This window comes from Alnus glutinosa, chromosome 1 (genome assembly GCF_958979055.1).
Source record: "Alnus glutinosa chromosome 1, dhAlnGlut1.1, whole genome shotgun sequence".
In the NCBI taxonomy this organism is placed as follows: Eukaryota; Viridiplantae; Streptophyta; class Magnoliopsida; order Fagales; family Betulaceae; genus Alnus; species Alnus glutinosa.
The window spans coordinates 3,757,118-3,777,449 of NC_084886.1; the positions used below are offsets into that span (position 1 = coordinate 3,757,118).

The window sequence follows — 20,332 nt, forward strand, 5'->3', positions numbered from 1 at the left end:
TGACATCCGCTTCATGAGGTGTGGTCTCCAGCTGATTGAGTTACCCATTAGGGACGATTGATATTAATTCAAGTAATTCTAAAAATCTCTCATTTGTCACTCTTGTGTCCCTCTAAAAATGAAGTTGCTCTTAAATCGTCATTTGATCAGAATTCAATAGTGATCAATCACAAATTCAATAATAATTTTTAAAGCCACTTAATTTTTGGATTGACACAAAAATGACACGTAAAGAACTTTTAGCATTACGTCGAATGAACTCACACAGGTGAGTTTTAGCAACTTTCAGCCCAACTTGCTGGCCCAAAATGAGAACATTGTACGGGGGTTAAATGGGCTGTGGTTAGCTTGGCACCCACAAACATGGTCCAATCAAATTCAAACTAGTCTATCCCCCAAGAAGATCCTATGTCCATTCATTTTCAAACATCCTGTTGTAATATAATTTAGCAGAGAAGCTTGGGAGATAAATCTTGGAAATAAGACAGCTTCTGTTTCATAGGACAAAGAGAAAAGGACATGTTTATAACCGGTGTAGCATTACTGGCTTTAGATGATTAAGCAATGTCGAACATGGGATTCTCATCCACAAAATGGAAGCCCCATGTTGGCTCACCTTTCGCTTTCTTTATCCCCACATAGACCCTCACCAATTCTTCCATGTACTTTCTCATCTCATGGATGGCCACGACTTCATGAGTTTGCTGGCTCTGGCTCGCCTTTATGTTTCCCACCCACTCCAATCCAAACAAAGCGTCCTTCAGATTTCTAGCAGAACCTTGTGGAAAGGAGTGCATTTTCGCAGCCCAAAAAGCTTTCTCTAGCTCTCTGGTACTCTCTCTCTCTCCCATCATGCAACCCCTTGGATTTATTTGGGTTCCAGAAAAGATTGGATTTTACACACACAGACCAACAGTGCGGTCGATAATGGAGTACTGCTTTATATTATTGGCTTTCTGTAACACCTAGTCCCACATTGAAAATATGACACAGAGTGAGTAATCACATTGGTTCCTTAACTATAGCTAGTTTATAAGTGCTTTTGGAAAGCTAAAATTGCAATTTGATTAGTCATTTTAGAATGATAACTAGCATAGATTTGACTGGCCGGTCTCTTGGATTCACTTAGTTCCGGAGACTTAATTAGTCCATAATTTTTTTTATGAGAAACTTAATTACAGCCTTAGATAATTAATTTGTTCAGCTTTCTGTTATGAAATAGGGGGGAGACTGTGGATTACCCAAAGAGAACCATGGCTGGAACATTTAGAAAGTGCATGATGCTATGCTGTACAAGCAAGGTTTCGGTAAGTTCTGTTGATTAATATAATATAATTAAATTTAAACTTATTGTTTAAGCTTTGATTTGAGTGATGATGTTAACAGGGTAATTTAAGGTAGGTTTTTAGAAGTAACTTAAACGGTCCTTCAAACCAAGATGTTAATTTTATTCATTAAACTTGATTTAACTAGACTTACAACCTTACTCCGACGGCAAAACAACTTAGAGACTCTTGAACTCTTACGACTCAAAAACTTTAAATATAAAATAATTTACAATTAAATACTCCTATTTATAACTTACCACTAGATCTAAGACGGTCTATTAATTAAACGGACATTTACTATTAAAAATGCATGTGAGAGTTACATAATTTAAGGATAGATGTCAATTTAATAAATTGAATTAAAAACAAAACTTTTACCCCTCTTTAAAATATTAATCTCCCTAACATATTTTAAAATTGATGAATGACTGATAAAGGGAGAGCAAGTCCACTGCCAAGGAAGAATGCATAATAGTATGAGTGAAGTTTGACTGATTAGAGTGATTAATCCTTCTTTAAAAAAAAATTAGATAGATTAATCCAGATTCCAGATGGGGGAAGAGCCCTGCCCAATTCAATTAAGCATGCTCCAATTTTCTCCCATTTGTAGTGAGATTTTGTTGAGTAATTCTGAATGTATATCTTGTGTCCATCAAAAAAGAAGGTGGCTTTTAAAATCATCATTTGATCAAAATTCAATAATAATCAATTACGCCTCCGATAATGACTTTAAAAATTATCTCCTTTTTTTAAGAATACAAAATAGATAATAGTGGTGACAGGCCAATCCTCTGGAGATGGCTCCACTGGCCTTGACTTTTCTTATCTTTTCTTCATGTATCAAGGTAACATGGCTCCTTGTCTGCCGCTCATTGTAAATTGCAGACCCTGCAAAATATACGGCCATGTGAAGTGGGGATAAATAGAAAAATGTTTTCCTTGGTCATCCATAATTAATATCAAAATAAAAAAATAAGACCCGATCAAAACTACTTTTAAATACCTTATTTTATTCATTTATTTGCACCAACTGAAACTTCTATTTTGCGTGTCCGACCCGTTGAAACTCTTTACAAGATCCCATAAACCTGTCGGCGCTGTTGCTAAGGTTGCCTACCTTGGTTCATCAACTTCTCGCCCGGTTGTATCCAACGCCGCGTTGACGGAAAATCCTGTTATGGTATTAGAATTTGCATGCCCAGAGGATTTTACCAAGATAAAATATCTCATCAAAAATTATTTTGACTCTAGCTTATTTTGGGTTATGACTAATTTAATTAAATAAAAATAGTTGTAGTTATTTATCTAAGTGAGTCTTTTAATTATTTACAGCATTATGCATGACGCATAAATCATTTAGTACTAAGTTTTTGTTGTTCAATGTAGGAATTTATCTTTTAAGTATTTTAATTTGATTCGGTTTGAGTTGGGTAGTCATTTAGTTATTTATTTAAATTTTAAAGGGTGATCAACTAATAAAGAGAAATCAAAAAATTAATCTCAAGCCTAGTGTTTAAAAAAGTTTTAGGTTCTTTTGTCAAAAATAAAAAATAAAAATAAAAAGTTTAGGTTCTCTTGAAACTTAAAAGTTTCATCCGAAATGTAAAGTCTAAATTCATTCGTACTAACAATTTATCCCGTTATATGTTTGATAAATCATTTAGGTAACAAATCTCAATTCTCCAATCTGAGCCAATGAATATCCTCCGATTCATCCTTGTCTGATCAAGACTTTGTTCGTGCAACTGGATTATATGCTACTTTTTTTCTTTCTAAGCGTGCCTTAACTTTTGTATCTTGCTTGCATTTGTGTCCAAAAATGCATTTCTTTTCTAGCCCTAATGCCCTATCCAAACTCCAATCAGGACCACCATATGGTCCATTAATCTCTTCCTCTAAATGCCTCTTCATTGGAGGAGAAATTTGAGAAGCATATCAATAGTCAAAAATTAAAAGAAGTTGGGGATTACAAAGAAAAAAAAATTAAATTTTTTTGAAGGATTGTGGCCTACAAGGCATAACGTGGTTCCGGCTCTGGCCGTAAGGACAAAGTAAGCTCTGTAACATTTTCTCTAAAATTATTTAAATTTTTATAAAATTTAAATAGCCTAATAATAAAATTTCTCGTTTGGAAAATCACCTTATTGTTGTTGGATGTTAGTTCCAAAGCATTTTTGCTTTGTCAATTTTATGAACTAGAAAAAAAAAAAAGAAAAAGAAAAAAAAGGCCAAAAAGTCAATTATTTATTAAAACCATAGCTTTTAGAAAAACAAAACCCCTCCAAATAGGATGGGATTAAAGTAAATGATCCAGTCACGCGCTCACCCACTCGACTTTCTGTTCACGAATCACAACCAAGCCATCAATTATTTTCTACTTTCCCTTTTTTTTTTTTTTATTTAAGGTGGGTCAGTGCTATCTATGAAAAAAACAAAGGTGAGCCAAATTATTGGTCGTCATCCACTCCTGACCCACCACGTGGTAGCCATATACGTCTCTTTAGTTGACTTTACCAACCCCAACACCCCACTGGCCGTCGGTTTATCTTTTGCTTGTTACTTTTTCCCTTGGTTGAGCTGGTCTCCCATCAATCAGTAGTAAAAAAATCAGAAGCCCAATCAAAGTTGTCAAACCCGTTGCTCGCAGTCCACTGTATTTCACGGTATTGATCGCCTGCTCCATAGCGTATTATTAACTTCCACGTACAAAAATGTCAACGAAACGCGTTTTTCATCTCTAGTCATTTTTGAGTTTTTATTTTAACGTTTTTTTGGGGGATAAAAGCATAGAATGAGACGTTTCTATCATATCGTTACTGTAATATCAGCATTGTTTGATAGAATACAAAACAATACAATATTGTTCATGCGTTTTTTTTTCTTCATTTTTTTATATTTTTCACCACCAATCAACATCAAAACATTCCCACTTTTTTTATTTTTTTTATATCACATCAATAATTTTTTATTACTATTCAAATAAAAAAATTCACTACAATACATAATTTTTTTCACCTTTTTATACAAATTCTTTTTATTTTATATCACATCACCACTTTTTACAAATTTTAAAACTAACAATCCACTACTCTGTTCTGTACATGCATTTATCAAATAAGCCAATCATCCTATTTATTAAAAAAGTAACTCTTCGCACCTATTCCCTTGCATGCAAACATGATTTTAACAATCGATATAAAATAAATGTGATAAATAAGTATAAAGAGTAGCGTTTAGTGTGATTCTCTTACTTATTTCTTATGTAAATTTATCATTAAATAATTTAAATGTGTGAAACTCACATATAATCCCATAGATTCGATAGTAAATCTACACATTTTTTTTACGAAGATAAACAAGAGATGTACAAGATAATAAACCAAACATTTTAGAATACGAAACATTTAAATTTTAGATGGTTGTTGTGACGTCTCACATCGCTTGGAAATGAGGATGTGTTTATATGTATAAACGCATTCTTCTTGACACAATACATTTTAAAGCCGTGATGATCATAAACCTATCAGAACTCCACAGTTAAGCATGCTTCTGCCAAAGTAGTACTAAAATGAGTGACCTCTTGAGAAGTCTAGTTCTGAAAAGCCAAAAACAAACAATATTGTGTTATTGGAGGTGAGTCGTTACAGTTGTACAATAAACAAATAGGACTGAAATTTTCTTAATAATTGAATTGTAGTCAATTTAAACAGTTAATTGAAAAATAATTTTGATGGGTCTACTTATCCTCGCACTTCGAGCTGTTTGGACACTTGTACGAATAAATAAGCCCTATCAAACCCTCTCTTATTCACAGATTGAGACTAGTTACGACTCAATCAGCAAATTGTAGTCAATCCCGACTCAAGACAAAGAAAGATGGTAAGCATGGAAGAAGACATAATGGTTATTTGTAGATTTAACCATGGGCTTAGTCGTCCAAGGGATAAAGTTTAGCAAGATTGGTCAATTGCATATATTGTGAGAGCCATGCCCTGCCTTCTCTGGAACTCTATACATACGTGAATGGTGGGCTGGGGCGAGCTCGTTAAAAAAAGTGAGTGCGTTATTAGATCGTTAAATTCTCTTCAGAAACTCGGAACCAGAAAGAATCTCAGAGAAAGGTCCGTACAGATGCTCTTTGTTTTTTTCTTTTCCTCTGCAAGTACTCACGCTTTCTCTGTGTTTTTACGTCTTTACGAAACTGAATCAGACTGTCTCACCGTGGAGTTCGATTTCGATCTGATTCTCGCCCACGGTTCTTGTTCCTTTCTTTTCGAATTTGAGCGAGTCATAAGGCTTGCTTTGGTGTTTTTGGCTCTTTTCTGATTGTCTCTCACCAGTACTGTTTTTGAGAATCTGTGTTGTTGTTCATCCGACCAAGAAATGCGATCCTGCTGTAATCGTTTGAGCTGAATTCTTATGCTCACAATTTTACATGAATTTGACGAATTTCAAAACATGTTTATGTTTTGTCTGATTTCTATTTCTCAGTATCGTAGATTCTGAAACCGATCCATTAAAGAAATGAATCCGATAAATTCCCTTTGACCATCCAAGCAAGTTTAAGTTCATTGATTTTGATTTTTTTTTTTTTTGATTTTTTTTTTTTTGGTTTTATCAGAAAGAAATGTCAAACGATTCCGTTTCTTATCAGAATCAACACGATTATGATTAGTTTCTTCTTTGTTCATTTCCTTCGGTGAATTACAACTTATTACTTTCCTAAGTTAATTCTTGGAATCAGCAGAGGGAAGACATGGCGACAGAGTCATACGAGGAGGCCATTGCAGAACTCACGAAGCTTCTCAGGTACACGGTCTTCTCTTTCCTTCGTCGTTCAAACAAAGCAGCCCTTGGACCGTGGTTCATTTTTCAGTAAATATTCAACAATTTTCCATCCTATAATGTCATTTTACATTCCATTCCTTAACGCCCATCATTAAATCAGACAACATTTGAGGACGCGTTTGAGGTCGCCCTTTTCCCCGTGGGACCCATAAAACAACGGTTTAGATCAGCCGTTTGTCAGATGGGTCCCCACTTGAACTGATTGTAGTCTGAGAATCTGACTTTGGTAAACCATTTTCTGTTACAGTGCCAATGCTGACCTCGGGGAAATTGCCGCCGCAAAGATCAAGCAGATAACGGCCGAGTTGCAGGCGGCCGATTCGAAGCAGTTCGATCCGGTCGAGAGGATCAAAACCGGGTTCATACACTTCAAGAAACATAACTTTGAGTACGTTCTCAAAGTCCTTGGACAGCTTATGTTGTGTTATGTCCCAGTTAGCTGGAACATGCTGTTTGTCTAAATTAGTAAATTCCCTTCTTTTGCTTCAAAGTGCCCAAATTGCCCTTTCCATGTCAATTAAAATGATATGCCCATAACTAGTAGATTCGGATATGGCTTTGGTCCTATTCGGTTTAACAAACCATCATTTGGTTGGTAAATCACTAATGAAAAATATTTTATTATAAATTATTCACAAATTAAGGTATGTCTATAATTAATGAAATTGCCAAGAGTGTATGGTTAATAAGTTAGTTACTAACTAATTAAATTGATAAATCAATTTTTTATTTAATCTTTGTAGTAAAAACTATAATACTCTTAACAGTACTTTCTGTTTGGTACGCGTAATGGCTTTTCTATTAAAAAAATGAATAATTTTTATTGAAATAATAATAAAAAAAAAGTGAAATGAAATAGTTTTGGAATAATCATTCCCATTGCGCATGAAGAATGATTATTTCAAGTGTTAGATACTTATTATATACTCTAATACTAAAGCTATTCTATTTTACTTTCTGCTATTCTTAATAAAAATTATTATATTTTTTTAATAAAATAGTTATTTTACGTACCAAATTTAATCTTAGTTCAAAGTACAAAGCTTTTCATAATTTATAGTGTAATTCTATCTTCAATGGTATCAATGAATTTGTGTGGGGATATGAACATAGGGTAGTTGTGGGGTTCCCTTATTTTTAATGCTCGTGATGTAGACATTTGTATGGTTGAAATAGCATGATTCTTAATGGTGCTTTTAACATGCCAAAAGCATAAATAATTTGGATATTCCCGGATTGTTGGAGCTTAACAAGCTTCAGTGATCCTGGGAAAAAAAAAAAAAAAAAGTTTGTGTTAGAAGAAAATCATGGAATTTTTATTTAATTTAGGGAACAAAGTTATTTAACTGGGGGATTGTCTGTAATGGGGATTGATAGCAAACCTTTTCCGTCTGTAATTTACTTTTTTAGACACTTAACAGTGTTACGGCGTGCCTTTTTTCAGAAAGAATCCTGCATTGTACGGTGATCTTGCCAAATGCCAGAGCCCCAAGGTTTGTTATCCTATTATCAGTAACGTTTTGTTTTTTAGTTTCAAATAGCATTTATAAAATTATATCTTTTTCCCAAAAAAGATTCCAGAAAGTAAGTTTATTTTATTTTCAGTTGCGTCTTTGTTTGATAATAATTTTTGTCTTGAAAAATTTTATTTAATCTTTTTGAATTTTCTTCACGTTTACAATTATCCCATAAACATAAAAAAAAAATTCAATTTACTATATCAATTTTTATTTTTTTAATGTCACTAATCCGTTAGGATTTAATTCTTTCAATTATTACGGAGGGACATCAAAATATCCCTCATTTTTTTTAGAAAAAAATTGCAAGTATTTAATTGTTGGTTAGGATTTGACAAAATTTGCAAAAAAAAAAAAAAAAAAAAAAAAAAAAAACAGTTGCTTGATTTTTTTTTTAATTTTTTTTTTAAAATATGGGTATTTTAAAATTTTTATGGGATTTAATGAAAAATCTTAACAAATTGATGAAATTGAAAAATTGATACATTAAATTGAGAGTTTTTTAAATTTATGGGATAATTGCAAAAGCGAAGATAATTTAGAGGGTTAAGCAAAGTTTCTCATTTATTTTTATTTGTTTTTAAAACAAAAAATTAACAACCATTTTAAAACATAAAACACTTAAAACTATTTTTATCACCCGTTTAAAAAAAAAAAAAAAAAAAAAAAAAAAAAAAAACTACTTTTATCACAATGTCACATCAATGCACTTTTTTTTGAAAAAAAAAAAAAAAAAAAAAATACTCTCTTTGAAGCATTAGTAATTAAACGGAGTCATGGTTTTTCAGATAAGAGGAACGATTCAGATTGGGTCCAAACTGAAATTGAATTTGTTAGAATTAAAATACGTGTCCCATGATTGTGTCTCAATATAATTAAACGAATTCAGTTTTAACAAGAAACAACCTTGTAGAGCAAAATTGTGTGTTTCCTTCTGAGTTCTGGCTTTTAGTGGAACTCAATGCTAGTGAAGAAATTGGGTAATTGTTGGGTCCATGATTTGCCCTTCCATTGTATGCGCCCGATGGTCGTCAATATTTTACTGTGAACTTCACCTACTTGCTGCTTTTGGAAACTGTCGGTGAAATTATGGCTCCAAGTGCTTGAAAAAGTGGGAAGCTTTTGTAGACATAAGTAAAAATTACATTAATTTTGAAAAAATACAATAAAATAAGTTTCTTTCTAGCATTACTCGGACTTACATTACCGTACATTCAATGAGCTAATTAACATAGTTTTTTAATTATTTTTTATTTTTTTCCTACGCAGTTTTTGGTATTTGCATGCTCAGACTCTCGAGTCTGCCCCTCCCATATCCTGAATTTCCAACCGGGGGAGGCCTTTATGGTACGAAACATCGCCAATATGGTCCCGCCATACGACAAGGTTTGCCTAGCAGTAAATTTTTGTCTGCACTTCTAGACTTTTCTAGTCATCTGCTAGGTGTCATGTATTGGATGTTGCCACGCTTGGCGACGACAAGGGATCATGAATTGGATCGTACGACATTAACTTAACTCTTAATCAATCCCTCAAAAAGCTTTTGTTTTAATTTTTCTAATATCGTTTATTTCTTTCTGTTTAATTATACTTGTTTGGTTACTGCAGACCAAATACTCTGGCGTGGGGGCGGCAATTGAATATGCAGTTTTGCATCTGAAGGTGAATAATACGATAGCCTCGATCTCTTTATGCCGTCCAACTATATTCTTACACGTCATCTATTTCTTTAGTGGTAGTTGCTCTTTTGGTGGGAGGGACACGACTCCTTGGTTGGGGCATTTAGGGAAACGTGATGTCTAGTCACTGTGCTTTCCCCACACGAGTTTCCAACTTTAAAGCCAACCAGAGCCCAACCGACGAATGTCTACATACTTCACAAAAAAAGCATTGAATTAATTAGCATCCACTTCCCCCACCTTTGGAGATAATAAATGGATAAAATCCTTATGCATTCCCTTACTAAATGCCTATCGAAAAGGGCAGTATATATATATATATATATATATAAAAGACGCTAATATATAGATAGTGATTGGAGTTTGTGTTATTGTTTGTCTTTACAAATTTATTTACACACTTTATTTTTACAATTTATTCATCTTTAAAATATGTAAAGAAAACTGTCAATAAAAGTTTGACGTTTAGGTCAGGTAATCTCTTGAAGTGATGGGGGTCACTAAAGTTGTTTGATTGGTTTATATTTATATACGGCAAATAATAAATGATTAGGGTGGTTGAATTGTTTGAAGGGAAAAAATGAAAAAAAGTCGGAATAGTTTGCCTAAAAAGAAAAAGTAGTAATTATAATAATATAGACACCGCTTTTTTTTTTTGCCCTTTATTCCGATACTGATCCAAAAAGAGAAAGCATTTCAGGTCCAAAATATAGTGGTAATTGGACACAGCTGCTGTGGTGGTATAAAGGGACTCATGTCTATTCCGGACGATGGGACCACTGCCAGGTACGACTCTCTCCTCTATCATGTTCGCATGATGGCTAATTAATTAAAATTCATACTAGAAACTTAAAGCTCCCATGTGTCAAACTATCACTTTCATGTCGAGCCGAAGAATAAGGAGCAGGAAATATTTCTACAAAGATTAGGGGAAAAAAAAAAAAAAAAAAAAGGTAAAAAATTAGATGTTTCACAGTGGTGCCATATTCTTGGAAGCGTCCAAAAAGTACGATAAAGCAAGAAGGGCATCCTTTGTTGCCCCCCACATGATCGGAAAGAGATAGGACTTAGGAGTCATATTATATATATATATATATATATTCTTTAATATAATCCTTTATGTCTTCTTCCCATGTCAACATGAAAGGATTCGGGATGCATATTCCTTAATTAGTAAGGAATTTGTGATAATATTTCAGTTTAGGTACGTAAATTATGGATAGCCTTATATCTCTTCAGTACTAAATCAAGTCATCTGAAAATTGGTTATGTTGAAGTTGGATTTAATCTAATTAACAATTTGATTGCTTTCGATCAGTGATTTCATTGAGCAATGGGTCCAAATCTGCTCACCCGCGAAGGCCAAGGTTAAGGCAGATCACAGTGAGTTAAGTTTCGCGGAGCAGTGCACCAACTGCGAGAAGGTAAAAAATTACCCATTGCATATATACATGCACCATATTATTAATTATCACTTCAAAATAATTCAGGCAAATTAAAATGCTCATTCACACCTGAAAATAACAAACTTGAGGAAACTATTTACTTAATTTCCGAGTCATCCAAAATATTTTAGGATAACGATTTCAAAACTTGCAATAAGCATCTGGTAAAATTATTGTTTAGTCTTTAAAATTGTGTAATTTTTTTTATAATTAAGTCTGTATGTGAAATTAATGTGGGAACCTAATGCATGCAGGAGGCTGTGAATGTGTCGCTGGGAAACTTATTGACGTATCCGTTTGTGGGAAATGCTGTGGCGAACAAAACATTAGCTGTGAAGGGTGCACACTACGATTTTGTCAAAGGAACTTTTCAGCTCTGGGATCTTGAGTCCAAAGTTTCGCACTTCTTTTCTGAATGAGCATCTGGTACACTGTCGTTCTGTTCATCTCGTACGTACGTAATTGTTTTTTGTTTTCCGACGTTGCGTGCTGTACATGTTGTCTTAAATAACACGTTTGGACACATACTGCAGTATTCCATGAAATTACTTCTGGAAATCTATGTGATATCTGGCTTGAATAAATATAATACTACTTTTTTAATCCTCTAACCTGACTTTTTATTGTCTTGTCCTTTAACTAATTGTTGGACGTTTGATTTTCGAACGTACGTGTATCGAACATAATAAATAAAAACATATCTTTCGGGTTTTTTTTTATTTTTTTTTATTTTTTTTTATTTTTTTTAAAAGAAATTTGAGGTGACTAAGAAGTCGGTGGTTTCGCCTGCACTCTGGTCTTGAACTATTAAATTGAATAACGAGTCGCCTACAAAATAAGGAGAGAAACCCTAGGGTGTTGCTGTCAGGGCCAGCTGAAGGGGAATAGGATCCTCTTTATGGATACTATTCATTTTAAATGAAATGTCAGGATTTGAAGTTGGTATATCTAACATTGTATATGAAGTTAATGTTAATATGTCTTTTAAAATTTTAAATAATGTGAAATCATGTATACTATTAGATATATTAACTTTAATTTCTGACCATAAAATGGATATTATCCATTTCATTTGAAATGAAGAGGATCCTATTCTAGCGGTAGAGCCTTCGTGACGCCGGGCAGAATAGCGATTATTCTGTAGGCTAATCAACAAGTAATTTGCAAGGAAGAAACAAGAAAATCACCCGAAAACAGAGAGAAAACTCTTAATTTTGATAATTAATCAATAACAATAATTTGCTGAAAAACACCCACAAGCCGGGCTAATATAGCTGAAAATTCAACCTCTAGGATTTTACCAAAAATAGCAAAACCCTAAAAAAATCTCCTAAGACTTGAATAAATACAAATAAGCATATTATGGAAATACTTGGTACCAAAGAATATCTCCAAATTAATGGAAAATACTTGGTGCCAAAGAATGACCATATTTAGGGAAAAAAATAATAACTATAATATTACTTGACGACAACGTAAATATAAATATGAGAATTCTTTAAAAGATGAATCGAGAGATTTGTTGATAGTCTCTTCTTTCCTTCTTGGTCTTTCTCTTGATGGATGTTGACAACTCGGTAGAGAATATCTTTTAAATCACAATTGTCAAAGGTCTCTTCTTTTCTTCTTGAGTAATTGACCCTTCCCTTTCTTGCTTAAATCAAACCAATCACATCACCACATTATAGACTAATTAATTCTATAGTTGCGTCCGATTTCGTCCTGCATCAGTCTCACCGGGTTGAAAAGAATTCGTCCTCGAATTTGAATCTTTTTTACCTCGATCTTTTGGAAGGCCGATTAATTCATTCCATCTCGTATTTCTCAATACCAAAATAACTTGAAACCAGAAAATAAATAAATTGCAACTCATCACAACAACTAGCCTCACACTGAATTGAAATAATTCAATCTTCTCACGTCTTTTATTTATTTTCTCCAATTCACGCTCGATAAAAGTCTTCAATGAATTATCAATTTTTTTTTTACCGCAAAAATTAAAATTGTCATTCGTCATACCAAAACCAACATTCAAATTATTACTAGAAGAACTTGATAGAAAATTTTCAATCCCAAGAAAATCAACATAACTAACTTCCTCATTACTCAACTGAAATCCCTCGTTATGTAGATTTTCATCAAACACACGGTAGTCATTATTTTTTTCAATAAATTTTATTGCATCACCCACAAAACTTACCTCTTTCAATAAATCTTATTCTTCATGATAGACATCATAAATTGGGGAAGAATTTCAATCCACAAATCCTTGTGAAGGATTTTCAACATCTTCATGTTCAACATCATCATGAACATCTACATGTATGAACTCCTCATCAACGAATTCGTATTCTTGAAACTCTTCATCAACAATTTCTTCATCCCGACCACGTTGTTCCCGGTATAGAGCAGGATTGTGATACGGGTTGTCGAAGGTGGAATCAAAATTGGAGTTCATCTCACAATTGCCGACTTCCTGCGCCGTTAGGCGTTGGGCTAACTCTGCAACTTGCCTTTGCAAATCCTCAATCATCATATCCTGAACGTTACGATCATGATGCGGAGCTTCCTCAATCGAAACCTACTCACGACGACCACCACGACTACGACCACCAACCATCGAAACTGATGAAGAACAATCATGGTGCGGAGCTTCCTCATTCGGAACCTGCTCACGACGATCACCACGACTACGACCACCAACCATCGAAATTGATGAAGAACTCGTCTCAGGAAAGTGCTGAAGCTTTGATACCAATTGACGCCGGAACAGAATAGCGATTATTCTATAGGCTAATCAATAGGTAATTTGCAAGGAAGAAACTAAAAAATTCACCCCAAAACAGAGAGAAAACTCTGAATTTTGATAACTAATCAATAATAATAAGCTGTTGAAAAACGCCCACAAGCCGGGCTAATATAGCTGAAAATTCGACCTCTAGGATTTTACCAAAAATAGCAAAACCCTAAAAAAATCTCCTAAGACTTGAATAAATACAAATAAGCATATTATGGAAATACTTGGTACCAAAGAATATCTCCAAATTAATGGAAAATACTTGGTGCTAAAGAATGACCATATTTAGGGAAAAAAATAATAACTATAATATTACTTGACGACAACGTAAATATAAATATGAGAATTCTTTAAAAGATGAATCGAGAGATTTGTCGATAGTCTCTTCTTTCCTTCTTGGTCTTTCTCTTGATGGATGTTGACAACTCGGTAGAGAATATCTTTTAAATCACAATTGTCAAATGTCTCTTATTTTCTTCTTGAGTAGTTGACTCTTCCCTTTCTTGCTTAAATCAAACCAATCACATCACCACATTATAGGCTAATTAATTCTATGGTTGCGTCCAATTTCGTCATGCATCACTTCGACAGTCAAATCAATATTTTATCTAACAAAAATAAATAGAAATGATAGAGTTTTTCTTTGAGGGAGGAGACCTATCTCAGTTATGGAGAGTAACGGTCTTTTATTTGAGGCACTTTTTTGGACTTTTATAAGATTGGACCTTTATTTTAATTGGACCGTAACTGTATGCCTACATTTATCAGCATCACAATATATGTTGCTGTTTATAATAGACTAGTTTATGTGTCAATTTTCTTTATTTTATTTATTTATTATTGGTATAATTTTCAAGTAGATTTGAACAAAAAACTGAACTCGTTGAGATAGAGAAACTGAGATGGAAACACGGGCAATAAATAGAATTGTTTTGGGCCTTTCCCAACTAGGATACTTTCTTATACCGGTAACCAGGGTTGGGAGCTTGGGCTTGGGCTTGAGCTTGGGCTTGCACAATATAGAATTTGCCAATTTCGTAACGAACAACTAGGTTTAGGTCTACCCTAACTTTTCCTGAGCAAATTAATATGGTTTGGCTTTCTCATTTCATGTGGGTTTCAGACCACCTTTTTGAGTTTTGTTTTATGTACCACAAGATTTTTTTTTTTTTTAAAAAAAATAAGGCATGTTACAAAAGTTAACCTCTTGTTTGCCCTTTTTGTTTGGCTTTTGGATCTTATCCAAAGACAAAGGACACTTTTCTTTTGTCTGAAAACATAGAATATTCTTTTTCTTTTTTGTATTCTATTCTTTATGTTCTTTTGTTAGGCTACAGTGAAAATGTACGGCTAGTAGAAGGTTTAACGGGATGTGAACCAGTTTACTGACCCAAAAAAAAAAAAACAAGAGTAAAATTTGCCAATTAAAAACTAGAGAATTAAAGCACTAGGTAATGAACAAAAAGTTGCAACTTGCAATAACGTAAAATTTGGCAGTTTCCCGTCCTCCAATAGGGGTTTATTTATTTAAATCTACATATCTTTTTTTAAAAAAATTTCAACCCCCTCTTCTAATTTTTCGTTAAATCTTGTTAAAAATTTTAAAATACTCTTCATTCTTTTACGACAAAAAAGAAAAACAAAATATTATAATAGATAATTAAACTGAAAAAAATGAATATCTTAAATTGACATTTTTAAAAAATTTGATACATTTTACAAAAGTAAAGAAAGATCACAATGATAAATAAAGTTTAGTTTTTTTTTTTAATTATTATTATTATCGTAATGCACCAAGAGTAATACTTGTACAAACTTGGACAGCACATGGAGAATGGACCCAAGTCACCCAACCACGTGAAGTGAGACATGCCCTCGGTAAAGGGCCAACCTCCACCGTTCTATTTGAGTCAATGGCTCACGGTTTTAAGTTATCGTCACATATTGACGAAATAAATGAGCACACATTGTCAGGTATTTAAAGTATTTATTTATTATTTTAATTTGTTATTTAAGCTATATTTTTAATTTAAAGTTGAAAAAAATTTACATATCCCTCTCATTAACCATCCAATTAACAATGTTTTTTAAACTATTAAAAAGTTGTCAATAGCCTCACAAGTCTAGTAAAAATATAAAATTGACCTTAAAATTTTTTAATAAGACAAAAATGACCTTACAAATTAAAAAAAAAAAAAAAAAAAAATTAGTTTTAATTTTTTTTATAAAAAAAACGACTTCTTTTAATTTTTTTTTTTTTTTTTTTTTTAAAGAAAAAGAGAAAACTTTTTTAAATTTTCTTTTAATTTTTTAAATTGTCAATAAGGTGAAAGTTTGAATCGGATATGTAGACTTTACCCTTTAAAAGTATTTGTGTGACATGGCACAGAATAAGTCAAAAGAGAGCCACGTGACATTAATTGATGAGTCATTAGTCTTTGAATTTGTTATTATTATTTTTTAACAATGTCCGATAGGCGCTGTCATATCAATTCAATAAGGCGGGAGTATAATGTGTAGTATTAATCTTAACTAATTAGTCCTATGCGACATATTTATAATTAATTAGACAATAAATGCAGAGAAAGACCTATATAGAATAATAATAATAAACTATAAAGACCTAATTGTGAAATGACTTTAAAACCTAAGGATTAATTTGATATTACCCTTTCCATATCCGACATGGTATTAAATTTGATAGGAGGATAATAATGAGATGAGAAGACCCATAGACTGATGGTAATAATAGCAGTCACTAAGCAAAGATTCATAGGCTGATTGTTTCGATAAAATCACGACCGCAATCATGATTCATAATGCTTGTCTTATTGATTGCCATTTCATTATTCAAATTAATATGTTTTGTTAAAAAAATCTTCCCAAGGAATATACTTTTTAATTATTGTTGAATTAATAATCAAATTACAATTTCTATGGCCTCCCCCATCTTCATTAATTATTTACTCTATTTCCTTCTTGTTTCAAGGCAGCTTCAGATTATCTTGTTTGACTTGGACTCCCAAGCTTCACTCATCCTTGGATTCCTTATCCAAAAGCCCTTACTCTTTTCTTCAATTTTTTCTGATGTAGAAAACTTCACTTCATCTCTCTACCTATCAAATATTTTTTTTAAAATTACACTTTTTATCTACAAAATCACAATTTCAAACGTGCTCTTAACAATATATTCTCCATAGAGTAACGTATATATCATGTTTAATATGAATGATGAAATAATTATTGGGTCGAATTCTGCAAAGAGAAAATTAATTATATCAATATAAGATAAAAGTATCACTTCCGATTAACTCCTTTACAAAGAATAATGGAAAAGTCAAAGGAGAAAGTTCACTTATTTTTTTTAATGTAAGATATTGAATATTTCAACTCCTCTGAATCACCTGGCCCTCACCGTTTAATTTTTTCCTTAATTTAAACTGCTAGCGTATAAAATTGTATTTTATAAATGAGTAGTTTGGTTATTTTTGTTTATTTCGTAATGATTTAACTGAAAATTTTAACGGAATGGGTAATTGAAATGAGCCCAAAGATTACAATTTCATGTTATAAATTTTAAAAGTTTAGAAAATACCTTTTATTTTTTAAACAAAAAAAAAAGAAATTGTAGAAAGTGAATCGTTTAGGAGCTGCGTTTTTAAATAATTGTAATTTGAAAACACATAAATATATTTTTTTAAATCGCAAGTAATGTGATTTTTTTTTTTGAAAAAAAAAAAACAAAATTTTAAAGGGTAATATGCAATTTTAAAAGCCGAACTGTTATTATGCCAAATGTTTAATTGTTTTTTTTTTTAAAATCATTTTTTCAAATCGCACATTTTAAAATTGATATTTTTAAAAAAAAAAATTACAAACCCAAACAAACTTAAATCATTTAAAAATATTTAATCGGGTATACACAAAATCTAAACACTCCATATAACTCTAACAATTATCCGAAGAACACAAAGAATTTTAAATAACTCTAAATCTTGATATACATGAATGATTAGCGACCAAAAAAAAGAGAAAGAAGATTACTGATTAACCAATAAAAGAGGAAAAATAAAAAATAAAAATTAGAGGCTTTGCCACCCTAGGTCAAAAGGATACCCATCTATAAGTTCTATGAAGCCTGGACTGTCCAGAATCGGATGATCAACCGAAATCAAAGGCGAAGATTCTGCAAAATGGCTGCTCATCCACTGTGATTCTCCATTAGATGCCTCACCGGCACTCAAAGCGCTCTCATTTGTCCTTCCTTGCATCAATTTGGCGGAGTCAGTCCTGTGAGAAAGCTTAGAATATTGCGAATGATCAGAACAGAGTTTGTTTCTTTCTTCCATCTGAGCAGAGTGTTCTTTGGACGCACCCAGAAGTTTTCTATTTTGCTTTTTGATGCCAAGCTTCTTACGCAAATGAGTGTTCCAGTGGTTCTTTACTTGGTTGTCAGTTCTTCCCGGCACCCTCCCCGCGATCAGTGACCACCTTCACAAAGTCATTATTATATATGTATCAGCATTTACTACCTTTAATTTCTGACTGCATTTCTTTTTCCCTTTTTCCCTTTTTCATTACAGAAATTGTGTGAAATACACAAATTTTTCTTCAATTCAGTCTATTAAAGTAAGGATAATATATTGTTAGGTACATTGTAAATTGGGTTGAAGAAATTTTCTAGACATGGAAAGTGTCTCCTCCAGAAAGGTAGGTTTCTTTCTGCAAGGTCCTCCAAATGTCAAAAAGTTTCCCGAAAAGATCCTTTTTAAGGTTATTTTGATTGCTTTCATGGATAATGTACATGTAGTAGTACTAGATGTGGGATGTTTCGAATGAACATGGAAGAAACGAATAAAAAATTCCAACAAAAACGTATCAAAACCATGATCTGAGTCAAACAAACGACTGATACTAGCTACTAGTCAGACTAGAACCTGCAACCTTATATCTACAGAAAAGTAAGGAAAAAAACCCAAAAAAAAAAGAAAAGAAATTGGAGGCCCATGGGAACCTGTTTCCAAGGAGATTATGGAGTCTGATAATGAGATCTTCTTCTTCCTCAGAGAAACCGCCGCGTTTCACAGTGGGGCTCAGATAATTGAGCCACCTTAACCTACAGCTCTTCCCACACCTCTTTAAGCCTGCGAGAGCCATGGCCATTGACATAGCAAGCAATTGATTAATGATTACGAAACCTTAATTCCAATTGAAGAAAAAGGTTTGTTTCTTAATTACCTGTCACCTTAGGGATGCGGTTCCACTTTCCTCTCCCGTGGACCCTTATGTATTCTAGCAGAATCCGGTCCTCCTCCTCTGTCCACAGCCCTTTCTTATACTGATTCTCTGCTTCCATTTTTGTGTTCTTTATGACCGAGTTGGGAGATGGAGACTAGTGAAGGAGTGGAGTAGTAGTCCTGGAAAGGCTTTGTATGTCTAACGTTTTGGCCTTTTTGACAGCGTTGGGCGCTGTGATGCACATGGGTGAGTTTTTTGTCAACGAAGAAGCCCTTGCTATGTTGTGAGTGCCTCGGCCCTCAGATTTTTGTCGATTTATAATGAATCAGAGGGAGACATCAGTTGTGTAAAAACAAGACCAATTAAACCTTATTTAATGCATTGGTTGTGGTTTTCCTTAACTTTGTAGCAGGTGCATCAAGGCTACACAAACAAACGACAAAAATGCTTCCAACCAAGGCAGAAAGTCAAGTAACTTATTGGCATGGGGATGCTGTTCCTTTGCCAACACCACTGCAGTTTGCTTTTTATTATTGTTCTCTCTCAATAATGAAACATTGTTTGTACTAATTAATTAACTACATTTACAGGAAACCCAAAACGAAAATTCCCATTACCAATACTCCTCTTGTTGCCCTGTTCAATGGACCCAATTACTAATTGTGGGGAGCTCATGAACATAAAATTTGGATTTTGCTGCTCAAATTGTTGCAAATGTGAGAGAAGAGTTTCTATGAGACCAAATTGTCTGAACAATTCTTGTGCAGCAAGCCCACTTCTCCCAACAAGTAAGCTTTATAAATACTCTTTTACATTTACTGTCCAAATTATAGCAATCCGAGCATCATATTGTTGAGAATCTGAATCCTGAATGGACATATACATATGCACGTTGAAATTCTCTATATTAGAATCATTTGTGTTTCGTGCAGAGGATGCAAGCTTAAGGTGCCACGAGTTCTTAATTATTAACGTGGGGAGCTCATGCGTGAACATAAAAACTTGGATTTTGTACAATAAAATGTGAATAAACAGTTAAATTCATGTTCGAATTCTCTTGCATTCGAAAATTGATAGATAGCAATAGACCATATGAAACCAAAAGTAGTTGTATGAAGTCTTGTGTTAGGTGTGTATATGGTGAGTAATGAGTATGGCCGAAAATGTAAACAGGGTGGGAGTTCGAGTTCCATGGACTTGTCACTTGTCAGGGGCAAAGTGGAACATATTTGCTATGATCTTCAATCATGCAAGTAGTGATGAGCCCCCACTTCTGCCCTCTTCCTCCCGATACGAAGGCCCTTATAATTTTATTCCCTTTCCCACGGACTTGTCTTTTATCATGGCCTTTTTCATTTTCGGAAATCACGTTGCCTTTTATTATTCAAAAAATACAAATAAAAAAGACGTCAGACGAGTATTTTTCTGACACGTCCCCCAACCTGGCCTTCTTGCCAAACCATTGACTTGCAGTGCAGAT

The 20,332-nt window shown here is 33.3% G+C and overlaps 2 protein-coding genes and 1 long non-coding RNA gene across 5 annotated transcripts; 2 read left to right on the forward strand and 1 right to left on the reverse strand.

Annotated features, from left to right (window-relative positions):
• The first annotated feature begins 688 nt into the window (after positions 1-688).
• Positions 689-11,428, forward strand: LOC133866607 (carbonic anhydrase 2-like). Of its 3 annotated transcripts, none has more exons than XM_062303188.1 (10): positions 689-831; positions 1,223-1,307; positions 6,076-6,137; positions 6,424-6,564; positions 7,621-7,669; positions 8,963-9,079; positions 9,302-9,355; positions 10,073-10,158; positions 10,691-10,796; positions 11,072-11,428. In XM_062303188.1, exons 2-10 carry the CDS (start codon positions 1,254-1,256, stop codon positions 11,234-11,236), a joined length of 834 nt encoding a protein of 277 aa, XP_062159172.1. In that variant the 5' UTR covers positions 689-831; positions 1,223-1,253; the 3' UTR covers positions 11,237-11,428. The 3 variants fall into 3 exon arrangements, with proteins under 3 accessions (XP_062159172.1, XP_062159180.1, XP_062159189.1); XM_062303196.1 differs by having other exon boundaries at positions 781-840; positions 1,222-1,307; XM_062303205.1 differs by lacking the exons at positions 689-831; positions 1,223-1,307 and adding an exon at positions 5,289-5,449.
• Positions 11,429-17,654: 6,226 nt separating this feature from the next.
• LOC133858433 (transcription factor WER-like) lies at positions 17,655-19,163 on the reverse strand. The gene is made up of 3 exons (XM_062293903.1): positions 18,853-19,163; positions 18,629-18,758; positions 17,655-18,105 (listed from the first exon to the last, which is right to left on the reverse strand). The coding sequence occupies exons 1-3, from the start codon at positions 18,968-18,970 to the stop codon at positions 17,697-17,699; spliced, it is 657 nt and encodes a 218-aa protein (XP_062149887.1). The 5' UTR covers positions 18,971-19,163; the 3' UTR covers positions 17,655-17,696.
• Positions 19,053-19,914, forward strand: LOC133858434 (uncharacterized). Its single transcript, XR_009898515.1, has 3 exons — positions 19,053-19,135; positions 19,262-19,640; positions 19,785-19,914. It is a non-coding gene; the product is annotated as an uncharacterized LOC133858434 (long non-coding RNA).
• Positions 19,915-20,332: the final 418 nt, after the last annotated feature.